Source organism: Berghia stephanieae, chromosome 9 (genome assembly GCF_034508935.2).
Source record: "Berghia stephanieae isolate SIO BIC M18660-M18661 chromosome 9, UCSD_Bste_1.3, whole genome shotgun sequence".
NCBI classification, from domain to species: domain Eukaryota; kingdom Metazoa; phylum Mollusca; class Gastropoda; order Nudibranchia; family Aeolidiidae; genus Berghia; species Berghia stephanieae.
Window position 1 is genome coordinate 9,091,864 of NC_088368.1, and position 17,301 is coordinate 9,109,164.

A 17,301-nucleotide genomic window follows, 5' to 3' on the forward strand; every position below is an offset into this window, starting at 1 on the left:
CAAGCATGCTCAAATTGCTTTACAAGAGGTCCTTTGCCAACAGCAACACTTAACAATTAGGACGTGACATGGCACTTGCTAGACGATATTACAATTCTTTGGGACAGACAACACAATTAACAGCCAAGTACTCATTTTACACCCGAGTACGATGAGAGAATGTGAGTAAAGAGCCTTTTCCAAGGACTCAACTATGCAACGTGCGAACTCAGGAACTCCTGATCCAAAAGCAAGTGTCATACAAGACAACAAAGCCACACTTATACAATAAGAAATAATGCGAAGCTTCAAAGAAAAATCCTTAAAATGGCTAACAAAAAAAAATCTAATTTATTTACATCTTTTTGAAAAACGAGTGGCCTATCAAATTATTCTTTTTGATCATTAAATGCACTTGGGACTATGTTCATATATTTGCAGGTCTGATAGCCTAACAGTTATGGCTTTGATTAACATTGTCGTAATGAATGACATTTTAGATTGGTTTGAGAGCATTTCCAATCCAACGTTGAGCTCACAACAATGCGGGTTATCAGACCTGCAAATAAGTAGACGTCGACTTGAGAAGATTAATATTCAGCTCTCCACTCACTCCACTTATCAGTGAAAGTCAAATGTTGCTTTTCAACTTTCACATCTTTCTCTTAAAATGTAAACAGGCTGCTTTTTTTAACAAATTTATAAATTAACTTTCAAATCAAGCAGTGAATTGACCAATTGTATTGCTAGACATATCAGACAATTATCGTAATGCAGGTCATTTGAAGACAAGCTGCGGTATGGCCAATGCCCAATGCACATCATGATAAAAAAAAAAAACAATTTAGACTATCCCAGTTCGAACATCATAAGCACTCTTCAGTTTTTAGTCTCATCTGCCTATTTGTTTTAAAGTTAATGGCACTAGCAATGCACATGGGTCAAGCCAGATTAAGAAAGTAATCGTAAAATGGGAATTTAATATTTAAAAAAAAACAAAAACAGATGAGCCGTCTTGAGGACCTAGACCTGCCGCAAGGAACAGACAAAAAAAAAAAAAATCTGTATATTTTAGGAAAAAACAACAACACAAAACTTTATCATCACAAAATGCTTGATTTCCAGCCATGTTTTATTCAGTTTGGTCACATATCCCTTTCCTGCAAAATTCGCAACATTTTCACCCATTGCAATCTCAAATTTTGATGAAACAAAAATCAGAATCTGGTGTTTGAAAACACATATTTGTCACGTTTTTGAATTAGAAAAAAAAATCTGCATATAAGAATTAAATCTGTACAAGCGACAGGTCTGGGACCTGATTGAAGGAAAAATATCAACGTTTGAAATAAGTATGCTTGAGGTTACATAATAAATGTCAGTTTCAACTATCAGATATTTGGGTGAATTCATGGATCCTAGAAACAAAAAACTTTCTTTATTGGGAAAAAAATAATTGTTACTGCGTAGGGATAAACTTGTATCATTGGATTAAGCATTGAAATTATAGGAGTATAAATAAAGTCTTCAAAATGAACAAAAAGACATTCATTCGGACTGATAGAAGGCAAATAACTGAACAAAACATTGCGGCAAAAATAGTTTCCAACAAAATGGGTCTAGACCTGTACAAATTTATTGTCCACTTCCAAATTTAACCAAGTGTCAAACAAGCAGAGGAATACAGTACAAAGTTAAATTTAAAAGTTATCTTCCTATGAAAAAATAAACATTAAAATGTACAAACCAGAGAAAACATTAAGCTGCTAGATGCTATGGACTGTAAAAAGTATTGAACAAAAACGAATTTAAAAATGATAAAAAAACTTAACATGTTATGTTTTGGGCTCAAAACCATACTTCAGCCAACTACAAAAACAATCAAAACATCCTCTTACTTTATTTCTTTTTGTTTTTTGATAATTGAAGAAGAGCCTGACATGTTCCATGTTGAGTAATTTGGTTTTATTTCAAAGCCGTTATGTTCATTTTTGTTCTGTGCTTTTCATTAAAATTCACAAAATCTTTGATTCATCATGACTTCAAATCTTATATTATGCAAATTATAAGGTAAAAGATAAAAAGACAAATTATGGTATCTTACTGATAGTCTGTAGCCCAGATATCAGCATGCAAGTTGTTCCATTAGCAGAACGAATTTAAGGAAAATGAGTAAAGATGTCTGACACCATGCAAGTACATGTATTATTCTTATAATAAAATATAAACAATTATACCATGGAGGTGAAAAATAAACAAAAGAATTTGGACAATCTCTTTTCTAAACTTTGCCAGGGCTATCCTTACATTCAAATTACGCATTAATGAGATTAAAAACGTTAAGATTAAGACCTTTAGCATTAGTAAGTAAATAAACTTGTGAGATAACCATATGTGCTACAACTATCCATGATTATCATATTGACCAAACTCGTTATACAAGTCTTACAATTAAAATTTTTGCAAACAATAGAAATATAATATAAATTTTAAAATATATCAATCACACTGACACTCCAGCTCATTAGGAATCTCAAGTTGTTACAGAAATTATCGTGCAAACACAAAATTAATTTTCCATATCATTGAATAAAATGTTTATAAAAACCAAACAGTAAACTATTTTAAAAATTGATCATACAAAATAAAATATTGCTACATTTAATAATAAAACAGAGCTATCTGTCATACTCTCTTTCCATGTAAATACCATAACCACCTATTCTCCTTGCAAGCCAAAGGTCTTTATTCATAATGGTGACGCGCTTGGCGTGGTGGCAGCAGAGGTTAGCATCTTCAAACATTCTTACGAGGAATGCCTCACTAGCCTGGAGATAGAATATTATCAATAGAAGACTAAGAATCTACTAATATCTTTATTTTTAATTATCATTATTATTTACAACAACTAACCCAACCTGGTGTCATGTTTTTGTGTGAACAACGTAGTAAAATTTGAATTTGAAATCTGTTTAATTAGAATTACATAATTTTGATTTAATGTTTTTTAAAATATTTTTGCTATTTAAAAAACAATCATTAATCATTCTCGTCACTAAAAGCATTAAAGACTTTACTAAAATTTCATAATTTAAAAAAAAATGTAATTAATTTTTAGAGTCCAGTTTACCCTTGATGTGAAACTATGTTAGAAAATTTATATATTCAATTTCGTTCCAAACGTGGGGGGGGGGGGAAATTATTGTTTTTTTCATATACGATGATATGATGAAACGTGACAAAAAATATTGCTGTAAGTGACTGTTTCTACAACATAGATTCACATCAAAGTATGTTGTGGATAATAACAACAGAGAATGCGAGGAATAATATAAACACCCTATTTCAGAATCTTAACAATAATACAAATTAACAAGTGCATTACAAATCGTATGATACAATTCTGTAAAATTCAACTTGTTTGTCTTTGGGAGACTGATGACGTTCCGTTTCCGACATTTGAGCACCAAATAAAAGAATGCATATAAGACTAGTTCAAACTGAAGTAAACACAGGTGCCATCATAGCTTATAAAGTACACATCAGACATCAATAATTGGAATTCAGAAGAACATTATTTTAACAGGGAGATGATATACAGGATGAAAAATATTTTATATCAACAGTCTAAAAAAACAAAACATGCATCGCATTTTTATTTCGCCCATTGCAAAAATTCCCAGTAGGCAGGGCTTAGGGACACAAATAGTCTCATTCCACAACAGGCCGCAGACTTGCCAACTTTTCAAAATCAAAATTCTGGCCAAATCTCAAATTTAAATTGAGACCTGACAATGGTCCCGATGGTTGTGATGATGATAATGATGATGGTGATGGTTTTTATGAAATAGTAAATTATCATCAAAAATCACGAAAACAGCTTTAAATTAGGGAAACAGGGAATGAAAATAAGTATCAGAAGTTTCCCAACAACATTGGGAGAGTTGGCAAGTCTGGATAGGAAACAGAAAAAGTTTACCTCCCTGACTCCACAAGAGCATATTCAAGAACCCATTTCAGAAAACTTCTTTTATACAAATTCAGAGAATGGAGTACCTGCCTCATCCCCTATCTCCACCACATCCCTTTGGTCAAATATATCCTATACTATAAACGGTCTCACCTCTTGTAAAGCCATGATGGCACTTGCTTGCCAATATAACTCTATACTTCTTGCAGAAACCGCCATGCCAACCTCTCTTACCTGAAAAATGAAAAGTTACAATAATAAGATAATTGTCAAAAACATTATGGAAAATTAGCACATAATTTACTTGACGCATTCTAATTTTTGTTACCCGAGGGGTTTACAATACTTTTTTTTTTTGCAAAACTAATGAGTTGTATGATTCGTCTTGAGTTTCAGAAGTTATAATCTTTATAAGAAGAGAGAATTTTTACTCAAGAGATATAGACAAAACTATTGTTATTGAAATGCTGATGCTCTCACAATAATGCTTCAAAACTATACAAATGACAGGAACATGATAAGGAGGACTTTAACTTTAAGCATTGGTTGTTTTACACCGTCACAGACCAAAAAAAGTTATCATTTGGACTGCTATTCTGGGTTTTCTTTTGCTCTTTAATGTGCCGATCTATCTGGCTGCCAGGTATTCAATAATCCTAATAAATAACTGATCACATTTTTATCATGCACTGTGTCTACTCCACAATTTACCACTTTTGTGGCAGCCCCTAAAAGGTTTGTTCCATCTCTTGGATCTATTCATAAATATTAATTATTACCAATCTAGCAAAGGGCAATTTGCGAATAAGGAGATCCGTTGTTTTCTGGTACTGCCGAATTTCCTTCAGCGCCTTTGTGCCTGGTCTTGCTCGTTTTCGTCGAGGAGGAGTAACACTTTCTGATAACAGAGAAAGGAGAAACAATATTAGACAAGAACTCTACAGACATCAACTAGGGAACTTGTCCTTCATCTTTCTTGATCTTACCTGGAACTTGAAAATGATTGGCTGTCACCATCTTAAACGAACAATGAAATAATTTTTAAAAGACTGTGCAAAAAAAAAAACCCTCAAAAAAAAAACCCAAACAAAGTAATAACAATAATAATAATAATGATAATAATAATAAGAAGAAGAAGATTAGTAATAATAATAACAATAATAATGATGATAATAATAATAATAATGATAATAATAATAATAATAATAATAATAATAATAATAATAATAATAATAATAAATAATAATAAATAGTAATAATAAATAATAATATAATTTTTTTTTTTTTTTAATAATGTAAAATAGCATAAGATCTGATCTACTTGAGCACCACAAAAATTACTATTAATTTTAAAAAGTCACAGTCTGATAAACTTAGTTTTGGTGAATTTTACAATTTGTCACAGATTGTTCATCTTATGTCGAGGAAACAACAAAAAAATATCCACTACATGTCAAGCAAAGGATTGCAGAAATATAATTTCATCATCAGCGAAGAGCTCGCCTCCTGTCAATTACAATCAGTTTCATTGTGAAACGTCTATGTCATGTGGGGAATGAAATATGATAAATAAGACTCTCAAGCAATATTGAAGTAAACAGCATTTGCTGGTTTAACTGAAAAAGGCTAGACCAAAAAAAAAAAAAAAATATCCTCTTTGTCATTAGCAACAAATACCCAAAAGCCCAAAATCACAAACCCACATATTGCTAATTAATTATTCTAGGAGAATAACTGTTTATCGTCTACACAGCCAAAGTTTCTTTTCTTTTATTTTCATAAAGTGATCTGCATTCATTAACCCTGACATTTGCTGAACTGTATTGTCACACTACTAACTGCTCATGTTAAGTTCTATGTGTACCACTCCAAAGAGAGAGAGATCACATAGTGACCAGCTTTTCAAAAGCTAAAACGGGACAACCTAACGTGCACAACGTCAAGACCAAAAAATGGCAGAATGTTTGGATAATTATATCCTGTATTCTAGAATTAGAGTTATATACTCTATTTGTAAGTTCCTCGTTTTAAATTTGCAAGTCAACAAATCATAATCCTGGGCCATGTCAGGGTTATTCCCTTACATTTTAACAGTAATGATTTTTCACAATTTTTTTTTCTCCAGATTGCCAAATCGGGACAATCCTGATTTTATCAGAACAGCTAACTGCTATTGGATCATTTTCTCATATTATAACTTAAGGGTGACAACTCAATAGAAAATAAAATAAAATAAAACCCATGAGTAGCATCCCCTGATATTAATTTCAAGTCATTTTACCTTCAATACAAATTTTTTAAATAAATAGAAAGGTCTCAGTAAAATCTGTTCTTACTACTTTAATGTAAAAACACTAACACTCTACACAGGCAAATGTATTACTTTGATGTAGCGTTGCACCTTGACATGCAAGATGACCTTAATAAGGTCAGATATTCAAACAAGAGATCTGCCCTGAAGAGAGGCATTATGTACATATTTCCCCTATACTTCTGAGCATGATAATTAAATTTGGAGGCTCCCTTGGTGTAGTGATAAACAGAGTTGGTAATGTTCAAAAAATGATACTAGCATCTACCAGACTGCATGTCTCGTCCTAAGAGCTGAATGTACCCATCAGAAAATAACTGTGACCCAACACATGAAAACAGTATTCATAGCGATCAACTTTTCAAAAAGCAAAAACGGGACACCCTAACGCACAACACTGTCATGATACAAAACAGCAGTTTATTTGGACTATTGTATTATAACATAATCTAGATTCAGAGCATTTTCTGTCCTTTGTTTTAAATTGCTAGACAAAAAAAAAGCATAATCCTGGGACATGCAAGGGTTATTTCTATACACATAAAATCCAATTTTAAAAAGCAACCAAAATCGATAAGTTTACTACAAATGTAACTAAATGCATGAGCTCTTGATAACTTGTACCAATTTTGAAGGCTATCAGCATAATTTCTAGGGAACCTTGTCAGTCCACCAGTAGAAGATAAATACTCCAACCCAGCAGGACTCCAGGTGGTGGATATGGGAAAGCCCTGTAATAAGGCAGTTGTGAAAGAGTCCCCGGACCATTTCATGAGTGGCCTTTTGGCAAGAACTAGTACTCATTAGCCAAACGAGTGTTTAGTATAAGCATAATTGGATAAATGGAACACCCCTTAATTGGAATGATTTCTGCGTAGCGGCTTGGACTGTATCATCATCATTATAAGTTCCATTCATCAAGCTTGACAAAAAGTAAAATGGTCATAATGTTCCTACAAATCTATAATTTATATATATATATATATATTTGGTTACATAATTATATATCAACCTTGCTTATATGCATTGAAAGCCAGTGACTCAATTACATAAAGTAATTTTCCAAATTATTTCTCTTCAAAAACTTGTGACCCCTTTGAAATTTTAATGAATCATTTTAAACTGTATAAAATGCCATGAGAAAAGGGTATGGATTCAAATTTTTGAAATGATATGCAAACAGAAACAAATACTTAAGACATTTTTGGGAACAAAACTGAGCCTGAACAGATTGCAATTTTCTGATGTAATTTCATAAATCACTTGTGAAGAATAGGTGACATATCACCAAATGAAGACCAATTGTCACTAAAGAAGTTCTTAACCCATTGCTGCCCGGCATAATCTGAAAGAATGTCTCTCACTGACCATGCGAGGGGAGATAACTCTTCCAAATGTCATAGTACACTTCATTAAAAAATTAATTGCAAGAATGTGAGGCATGTTAGAAACAAAATAAAAGCTGTTTTGGAAAGAAGAATGAATGGCCTTTAATTTGATGTATTGTTTTTGACTATTGATTCATATTTTGATTTGAAAAAAAAAATGTTAAATAGAAAAATATGTAATAATATTAAAACACATGAAACCCATTGTCAATGTCATCAAAATGCGCATCCAACTCAACCTCAATGTCTGATTCAGTGCCTGAATGAGTACTATCATCATCACTATCCATTAAAAAACGTTGATCACGCCCGAGAAGTGAGTAATTCAAACGCCATTCCAGAAAAAAAAAAAAAAAAAAAAAAAAAAAAATATAAAAAAAGGACGTTACCACAACCGATTTGGTCGACAAACTTCAAAAAATCGCAGCAGATAAAAACAATCGGGAAACGGCTAGTTTCGCTTTTACTCTTTCTCTACTTTCGTTTTTCAATTAAAAAGAAGTGGTTCTACACACATTTTTAATATACGGGTTCAATGACACTGGGCACCTGGCGGGCGATATCGTAGATCCGGACTTATGCAGATGTTTTCTGAGCGGGCGATTACGGGCGATTTGGGCGGCAATGGGTGAAAGGATGTGAGGATTAGAGGCAGGTCATCATGTGAAAAACAGAAGGTATCATACTCTATAAAAAGATTAATTGAACAAATTTTCGGAATCGGAGATCTGGCAACCATGGGTAAAAGTTGACACAACTATGAAAGAGTTGAGATCTTAATTCTCTTTCTATGGACCCACTAAACTGTCCAAATATTATGCCATAGCAATAACCTATTAAGTTACAGATCAATAACAGATATGTGTAATGTATTTTACATAGAGATGACATTTTATTCTCTTGTCATCAAAACAAACCTCTTGAGGGTCCAGGTTGGTTCTGTGCCTTGGCTTGACCTGAAATATACAAAACAAATCAATTAAACGCTTGTACTTGTTAGTAAATGCTTATATTAAGTAACGGTAATGACAAAGTGAAAGTTAGTCATTTGTAGACCTTTTCTTTTCTACAATGCTTAGGAAGCCATTCAGATAGAAATCATCTTTTTGATGATTAGGTAAAATTTCAATTCCAGTTCATCAATAGTTAAAGATGAAACAGATCAGCCAATATTCCAAAAATGAAAAATGTATTTTCTATGAAATTAAAAATGTGTATTTACACACATGAATAAAACAAATTGCACAAATGTGACCCACCGTCTCTATCCCTCAGCGGTATTATGTCAGGGTGACACGGACCACAGTGAGTGAATTTAGCTTTAAAATTATAAGAAACTTGAAGTTTGGGCTTTTTGCAATGCAAGAAACTTTGTATTCCCCATCATAACTAATAAAACCCAACCCCAAGTTTTATATTTTTGACTATAACTATAAATTCAGTTTTCAGCACCTGCTTTATCCGGACATAATTAATACTGCTTTGAGAGTATAGGTCAGAAAAGGGGTGGAGCAGGTCCTTGTATCAATAATGATGAGAAAAATAGGGGCATGGACAATGGACAGGCCTAGAAGTGAATTAGGAAAATATTTTTCCCTGCTTTGTCCTGGTTTTTTCCTGGCTATGGGGAGAATTTTAAGGTAGTATTTTCAAGCATGCTCATCACATCTAGACCAGTTACCACTACCAGTAGTGTGTTCAATGAGGGATATACCGGTATCTGTGGGGAAACCCTATTTTACAAATACAAGATAGACCTTGAATACAAAAATGTAAATTGAAAAAAAAAAAATCCTTTATATTTATACAGACTATTATACATCATTGATTTGGTCTTTCTCGTCAAAAAAAAGCGGGTGTAGACAGTTACTAAAATTAAAATCATAATTTTCATTTGCATTATCATTATTTTTTTGTAATTATCAATCAATAACAATAATTTAAAAATATTTTTTTTAAAAAAACAACAAACAAAAGAGCTATACTCCCACGGGAAACTATTCAGACTGTGTCCAAATAATCTATTGATTGCACATGCGCATTGGAATTCGAGTGGGGGGGGGGGGTGGGGGGGAGGATGGACATTTATCCCTTGCGACGTTCTGTAAAAAGAAGACGGAATTTAAAAAAAAAATATTTAAAAAGTGGCGGAACTAGGATTCGAACCCACAACGTTGATTCTGGTAAAACTTCCAGGGCAGACGACTAAACCATTCGGCCATGACACCAACTTCGAAGTCGACGCATATTGTGTATATGTAGTAACAACTGATTTAAATGTTGGTTAATTTTATGTTTTTATAATTTATAGAATTAACTTTCCTTATTTCTATTTCTATGATTCTGTGTGCATTCTCATTCTTATCATTCAGAAACATTCCATATTCTGGAATATGGATAATTGTTTAAAAGAGCGGAGTTTCAAGTGTGTGTCTGGGGATAACGAAATTTCGTTATCCCCAGACAGGTGTCTGGGGATAATCACAGAGCGTAAAATTAAAGTAAAGAATCAATCTCAGTCTCTACTCTACTTTCGTTTTCCTTATCCTTAACCAAAATTTAATTACCTAGTTTTTGTGGAGTTGAAGACTTTCTTTTTCTATTACCGTGACGCACCATTTTAAAAAATATGTATTAATATCATGCACAATGTATATGTCTACAGGAAACAAACATTTCCATCACTTTAACCCATTCAAATTCCCTGCTTCTTGTTTCCATTGATGGATGGCGGATGGATAATGGGAGAATATGCCAGATACACTTTTTATCGATAACGACTAAACTATAAGAATGTAGCTAAAAAGTCTTTTGTTGTAGTTGTTTGGTTTATATTTATTTATCTATATAAAACAAAATTACATTGACGTAAGACTAAAAGATTTGATTTGTTATTATCTTCAAATGATCAAAATTAATTTTGATAGCAAACATTGTCTGAACCAAATTTCAAACCAGATTTATGATAACGAATAAAATAATGATCTTAATTCTATGAGAATGAAACTCTTATAAATACAAGATATACAATTGCTTATTTATAAAGCTATAAACCCCTTTCTATGCTTGATGAATTTACGTGATTTTTTTTTATACAGCAGTAGTATGAGCTAATCTATTTGTATAGCCTTAACTGGCATCATCACCAGCACACAAACCTCTTACACACAGCCTTGCTCTGAGCACAAACCGGAAACGCAAACGGGCGGACCAGTGACTTGGAGGGGGAAGCATCATGTCTTTGGGGCAGACATAAAAACTAATTTAGTTATGATTAGCACCGTTGATTACCATCAAACTACAATGTCAAACTAGCCGGACAAGGGCGCTCGTTCCGTTTGTAAAATAAAAGAAGGTCCCTGGGATTACACGAGATTGCCCACAATATCAATTTGGCTAAATTCCCAAAATTTGATGGGGTATTTTTTTTATATTAATGTCTTTTGTTGCTTTTTATTTATTTTTTATTTATTTATTTTTTTTTATTTTTATTTGGGGGGGGGGGGGGGGGGGATGGGGCTTTTTGTGTGTTTTTGTTTGCTTTAGAGGGGTGTTGTTTTTTGTTTGTTTTGTTTTGATTTTTTTTTTTTTGGGGGGGGGGGGGGGGGGGGGTTATTTGTTGGGGTTTTTTATGTTTGTTATTTACTAGGGGGTTTTGGGGTTGTTTTTCTTTCTTTTGTTTTTCTTTTTTGTTTTGTTTTTTTTTCCTTTTTTTTTGTTTTGTTTTTGTTTGTTCTTTTTGTTATTTTTGTTTGTTTGTTTGTTTGGTTTGTTTTTTTTTTTTTTTTTTTTTTTTTTTTGTTGAGTTTAATATCTGCATTTTTTTTTTCAAATCACAAAATTTCACCTATTTCTTAGAAAATATTATGGACAGAACGAAACTGACGCCACTCAACTCTTTGTTATTATCTTTAGCCAGTCGTTTTTATGAGTAGTTAGTTCTCACTTATTAATACTTATTAATCAGACTATAAAAGTCTAAAGTTACACATTGTTTTGTGTGTTAATACGGTATAACCGGTTGGCGGATGTTATGAGTTTTTTTGTTTTTTTTAATAACGCAGAGCATCAATACAAATATTTACCCTTAAAATGACAGGGCGATGTGATTTTGTTATCGATTAATTATGACACTTACCCACGGCAGTGGGATTAGATGAGACTTGACATATCTCTGTTTCGTATTTTGTTCAATACCTATTGATGTTATTGGTTTAGGTGAAATACAACATCTGCCAGCTAAAATATACAAACCAACACACACACACAACTGTATATAATATTTAACGGGTTTGCGATCAGTGATCGATGTTTATCTATTACCCGTGTAGCCAATTAGGATATCTAACTTATGTTATTCAACTGGTCGGGATCGGGACGTTGAGAGATTCGATAGATGGGGACATATTATAGTAGTAAGGAAGTGAACTTCAAAACCTTCTAAGTCGTTTTATTATCATTCAGACTACACATTTCTGTCACTTATCTCACTAAAACGAATCTGTGCTTTTGTAAATAAGAGCTAAGGAAAATCTGGAGTTTCATATTTGGTGCACATGACATATAAAGATATAATATTATGAAGAGGTCAAGGATCGAGCAGGAGGACAGTAACCATTATTGTCAATACCGAGAAGAAGGAAACTGTCATTGTTCGGACAAATGTCCGCCATGAAAACCTGTGCAAACTGTCATGCAGAGCACAGTGGAAGAGCAGAGAAGAAGAGGAAAACAGAAGAAAAATAACTGTGGCATGAACTTGTGGCTATAGAGAGGACGCCAGCCACTCTCTTCGCAAGTCAGTAGTCAGTGGTTATCAGCTAATCCTTGGGTTCTTAGTCAAACGCTTCATCAAACCCATTATTGAGTAGCATGTTGATGCCAGTTGAAGCCATCTCGACGTCGTCAAATGGAGCATCTTCTGTCGTAGCAGTAGAATCGCCAGATGCCGCATTTAAATCCTCCATTCCAGACGTTGATGTTGCCATATCGATCTTTGAAATGATTTGGTCTATACTTCAAGTTGACCGTTATATGTCTGAAGAGATTTTAAAGCAATACTTTACATTATATCTTGGTCTACAAAAGAGTCTTTTTAAATGAACGGCCGTGTTTCTATATTTTCCAAGAACCCAAGGATTAGCTGATAACCACTGACTATTGACTTGCGAAGAGAGTGGCTGACGTCCTCTCTGTAGCCGCAAGTGTGGCATGATTGCATCAAAGAATGGACATGTCTGGACCTTTAGAAAAGGCCAGAGACCGTGATGAATGAAGTCTGAATCCGATCACATTATGGTCATGGGAATGAGTGAGTGAGTGAGTACCTTACTATAATGGAACTATACCCGAATGTTCAGAGGTATGTGTACAATTACTACTTTTACTATTACTAAGTTCATTTAGCTTCTGTTAGTTTGTTGATTAATATGGTTGTTGGTTACGTCTTCTCCGCAAAATGTTCAATCATTTGTTATCTTCAATAAATCGAGTTGAAATCTAAACAAAGGAGTTATCATTCTTCATGAAATATTCTCTCCTAATGTTTAAGTCCCAAACATTCTCAAAAGCGATTCTTCGCCCTCTTCAACTTCGCAAACATAGTCATAGTTAACTTCCCTGTACCCGGTGCATTTACAGCACAATCGACGAAGAAGCTATTACTGTAGTTGCAGCTCTACTTAGCATTCATGCCCTCACACATGCCCATGCAATAGCAGCAGCACCCCCTAAACCCCCGTCATGTCCCGTCCTACATGTTAAATGTTGCTGTTTGACCAGGGACCCCTTGTAAAGCGCTTTGAACACATTTAGTGGACATTGCGCTATATAAAGCTCAATTTTTAAAAATAAAAAATTCTGGGCTCATTGCTGTAATGGAAATCTTAAATTTTGACGGAATCGGGATATCAGACCTACAAATAAGAGCACGTCGACTCAGACACAATGTTCGTGATTGAAGTTACCGACATACTGTTATCCAGTCATTCGACAAAACTTGAGACCGTTTTATGCCATTGCACCATAGACCTTTACTATAAGAAAACCACACCGATTCTTTATTTCCACTCACCTAGCGTGTAACGGACTACCCATTTATATTGTAAGATTAAGTAAGAGTTGAATAATACGTGTTTGCACTGCTGTTGACATGGCTTTCAATCTTGTATGTATATATTATGTATTATTATCAGGGGCTGTTGGTCACATTGTATTTAAGGCGGCACAAATCCGAAATACAGAATCAAATTTTATTGGTCTAGTTACTTTAACAAAATTTGACCTACTTTGTATGTGTGTGTGTGTGTGTGTGTGTGTGTGTGTGTGTGTGTGTGTGGAGAGGGGGGTATTGCAATTGTTTGTCTTTATGTGTGCATATGTTTGCATATGTGCGTATATTTGTGTGTGCATGTATGTGTGTGTGTGTGTGTGTGTTAGAATATTAATGAGACATACTCACAAAAGAGCATCAATTATCTTGTACAAAACGTGTCTGTTAACTTTCACCTGTTCGTTATAACGACTCACAGACGCAGCATGTCCTGTTTCCAACTGATTTCTTATATCTACAACGTTGAAAAGTTTATATTTAACAGCATCTGTGACATGGCTATTTGATTCAGAATGTTTCTTCAGTGCCTGAGAGATGTGCGCAATATCACTGAATCCTCCTGTTGTCCGTTATAGCTTACATCACCAAAAATCAAGCAATAAAAACAATGAAGCGTTTTACGGCTTTCACTTACACTGGCAGCAAGCCATTCAACAGTTTAAAAATAATCATTAAATCGGCGCTGTCTCCCCGGAGTGTTAGAAACTAAGTTAAAATTCACTGGTTTGTGTGGACCTAAATCTTTCACCACTATTTTCTCTTGAGGGGATAAGTGTCGGAATTGATTTTCAATTTAAAAATCAACATGATTCATGATTGGTTACAAATTACAGAAATAACTTTTTAAAATAAAATGATTCAAGAAATCTTTCCAAAGATAAAAACAGGTAGGTTTCATAAACAATGACAACAGCGATAAGACATTTTCTCTGAATACTAACGGTATGGCACACAACTTTAGAATAATTGAATTTAAAAAATCCACATTAAATTCCAAACGCAAAGTACTTGTTAACTTCACACACAATCAGCGACATCTTTATAATTATACTATTATTAGACAATGCACACAATACAGTTGAGTAGGGATCGTTGGGAGTGTGCGGGGATGAAGGACTCCGTGGGGTCAGGGATTTTTATTTATAGTACCTTGGGGCTCTTCTCGGTGCATACTTTGTTTAATGTTCTTTTTGATATTTAATATATATTTAAGCAAAACCAACAATGATAAAATATATATTTATTGCCATTCTCTTCATCCGTATATCTTAGTGAAGCAAAGCCTCTTCTTTCAGTGATAAAACTGATAGGGTTTTAATTTATCCCAAGTAGGACCTCAGGGCGTGCATCGCTAGATTGGCCGTCTTGGCCTAATTATTTAAGCAGTGAAAGACAATAGTTAGTTGGGGAGGGAGGGTGGAGGGAGATTGGGGAGTGGTAACACTAACTTTCTTCAAGGTACAACAGAATATAGGATAAGGACAGGACGACCAAACGAAGCCTGGCTCATATAAACAACAAAAAACTTCCCCACCACACCACACCCTCCGCTCATTGTCACCCCGCGCAGGCCACGGGGGAAAGTTGAAACGTGCCGATTTGACGCCACCTTCGCTGAGCGACGCACGAGTCATCAAATATTATATTCAAAACAAAAAGCAGTATGTGCTAAATTTTTAATTTTATCAAAATTTTAAAATTGAAGTTTTTTGTTTGGTTGACATGCTAATCTACGGAAAATATAGGGCGGCACAAAACAACTTCGCTCTATTGACCGACCGCCAGTGATTATTATATTATTACGGTGATCTTCTATATGCGTGTGTGTGTGTGTGTGTGTGTGTGTGTGTGTGTGTGTGTGTGTGTGTGCTTTGCATGTCACGGTTAAAGATATACCTATGTTTGTACACCGCATATACATGAGTACATTTAAGTTGAAATACTATCTTTACCACGTGTATCATTATTGTATTCTTTAATCAATAGATTTATGGCATTACTGTTAATATTAAGGGCATTCAAGGGATCTTATCCTATTTTGCCCCATACCATATGTTATGTTATGTTATGTTATGAAGAGAGCAGAGAAATGATAACAGAGAAAAGAAAAACTTTCGTCTTGGGCTGTGAGTTGAACCCTGGACCCTACGTGTACCGTTTACGGCACTCTCGGTCTGGCTGTGAGAGAGAAGCTTTGTGCAATTCGTCATCCACTACTATTCAAAATTTAAGTCTTAGTGCATGCAACGATTTCCTTGGAGTACTCTAACCCTTCTGCCATCACAACAGGGCTAAAATACTAAGAATATCTCTTGATATGTTAGCAGCATAACTAGAGATGAGCAACGTGTACAGATCCATGAACGACATGTCTTGTGTCACAGGAACCTTCAGCGCCTCCACATTTGGACCACTTGTTAAGATCATCAGATACTATGCTTCTTCTTCTTCTTCTTCTTCTTCTTCTTCTTCTTCTTCTTCTTCTTCTTCTTCTTATTCTTCTTCTTCTTCTTCTTCTACTACTACTACTACTACTACTACTCCTACTACTACTGCTACTACTACTACTACTACTACTACTACTACTACTTCTACTACTACTACTACTAATACTACTACTGCTGCTGCTACTACTACTACTACTACTACTACTACTACTACTACTACTACTACTACTGTTGTTGCTGCAGAAGTTCTTCAAAGCCTTTACGGTCAACCATGAAACCGGAGTCTATCTTGGTTTTTGCATCTCTAAACTAACAGTAACAATTGCTTAATGTTCTTTGGAAAAGACGCTTGCCTTTTGCAATGTATTTTTCTTCAAAACTAACAAACTCAATGATCCAACCACTGCTAGGTAGACAGAGTGATCAGAAAATATAACATCGAGTGAACCCGGGACACTTCCCTCACATGATAGACAAGTGAGCTATTGAAATCACGTCAATAATACAACCAGAAAATAAAATTTAACCCACCGGTTCAAAACTTTAAATGTGAGCTTGAGATTTTTTATATAGCGCAAAATCCACTTATTGTGCTCAGAGCGTTTTACAAAGGGTCCATGACCAACAGAAACACGCAACATGTAGCTACCACAAGACATGACGCCTGTTAGGCGATATTACAATTTTTTTTCGACAGAACAACGCTGTTAACCATTCATTTTACTCCTGAGTACGTGATAGAATGTGAGTAAAGAACCTTCTTCAAGGACTCAACTATGTGCCGGGCGAGCCTCGAACTCAGGACCTTTCCATCCCCAAAAAACGAGCGTCATACCATAAGGCTACATTGCCGCACAAATATTTCTGTATAGACTGGGTGCTGAAGTTTGAATCTATAATCAGAACTATGAAAATTGGGCTCATTTTGTTCTTTATATTTGATGAGAATGAAATCAATTTCCTTAACTTCATAAGACAATTTTATGCCTTAGCGATGGTTGCTAAGACATAACCCGGGTTGCTAGCCATTTTGAACAACTCTTTTAGTCAATCAGGGTTCGAACCTGGCGCTATTTAAGGGAAGCGCGGGGGAA

The 17,301-nt window shown here is 34.5% G+C and overlaps 1 protein-coding gene across 1 annotated transcript; it reads right to left on the reverse strand.

Annotated features, from left to right (window-relative positions):
- Positions 1 to 1,885: 1,885 nt before the first annotated feature.
- Positions 1,886 to 10,401, reverse strand: LOC144979629 (uncharacterized). Its single transcript, XM_078926435.1, has 5 exons — positions 10,216 to 10,401; positions 8,566 to 8,604; positions 4,729 to 4,847; positions 4,103 to 4,183; positions 1,886 to 2,807 (listed from the first exon to the last, which is right to left on the reverse strand). The coding sequence occupies exons 1-5, from the start codon at positions 10,265 to 10,267 to the stop codon at positions 2,658 to 2,660; spliced, it is 441 nt and encodes a 146-aa protein (XP_078782561.1). The 5' UTR covers positions 10,268 to 10,401; the 3' UTR covers positions 1,886 to 2,657.
- Positions 10,402 to 17,301: the final 6,900 nt, after the last annotated feature.

Coding starts and splice junctions, on each gene's coding strand:
- LOC144979629 (XM_078926435.1), bottom strand. CDS start 10,267: ATGGTGCGTCACGGTAATAGAAAAAGAAAGTCTTCAACTCCACAAAAA. Junction 4,848..8,565: donor CCAACCTGGACCCTCAAGAG/GTTTGTTTTGAT, acceptor CTCTGTTATCAG/AAAGTGTTACTCCTCCTCGA. Junction 4,184..4,728: donor AATTGCCCTTTGCTAGATTG/GTAATAATTAAT, acceptor TTCATTTTTCAG/GTAAGAGAGGTTGGCATGGC.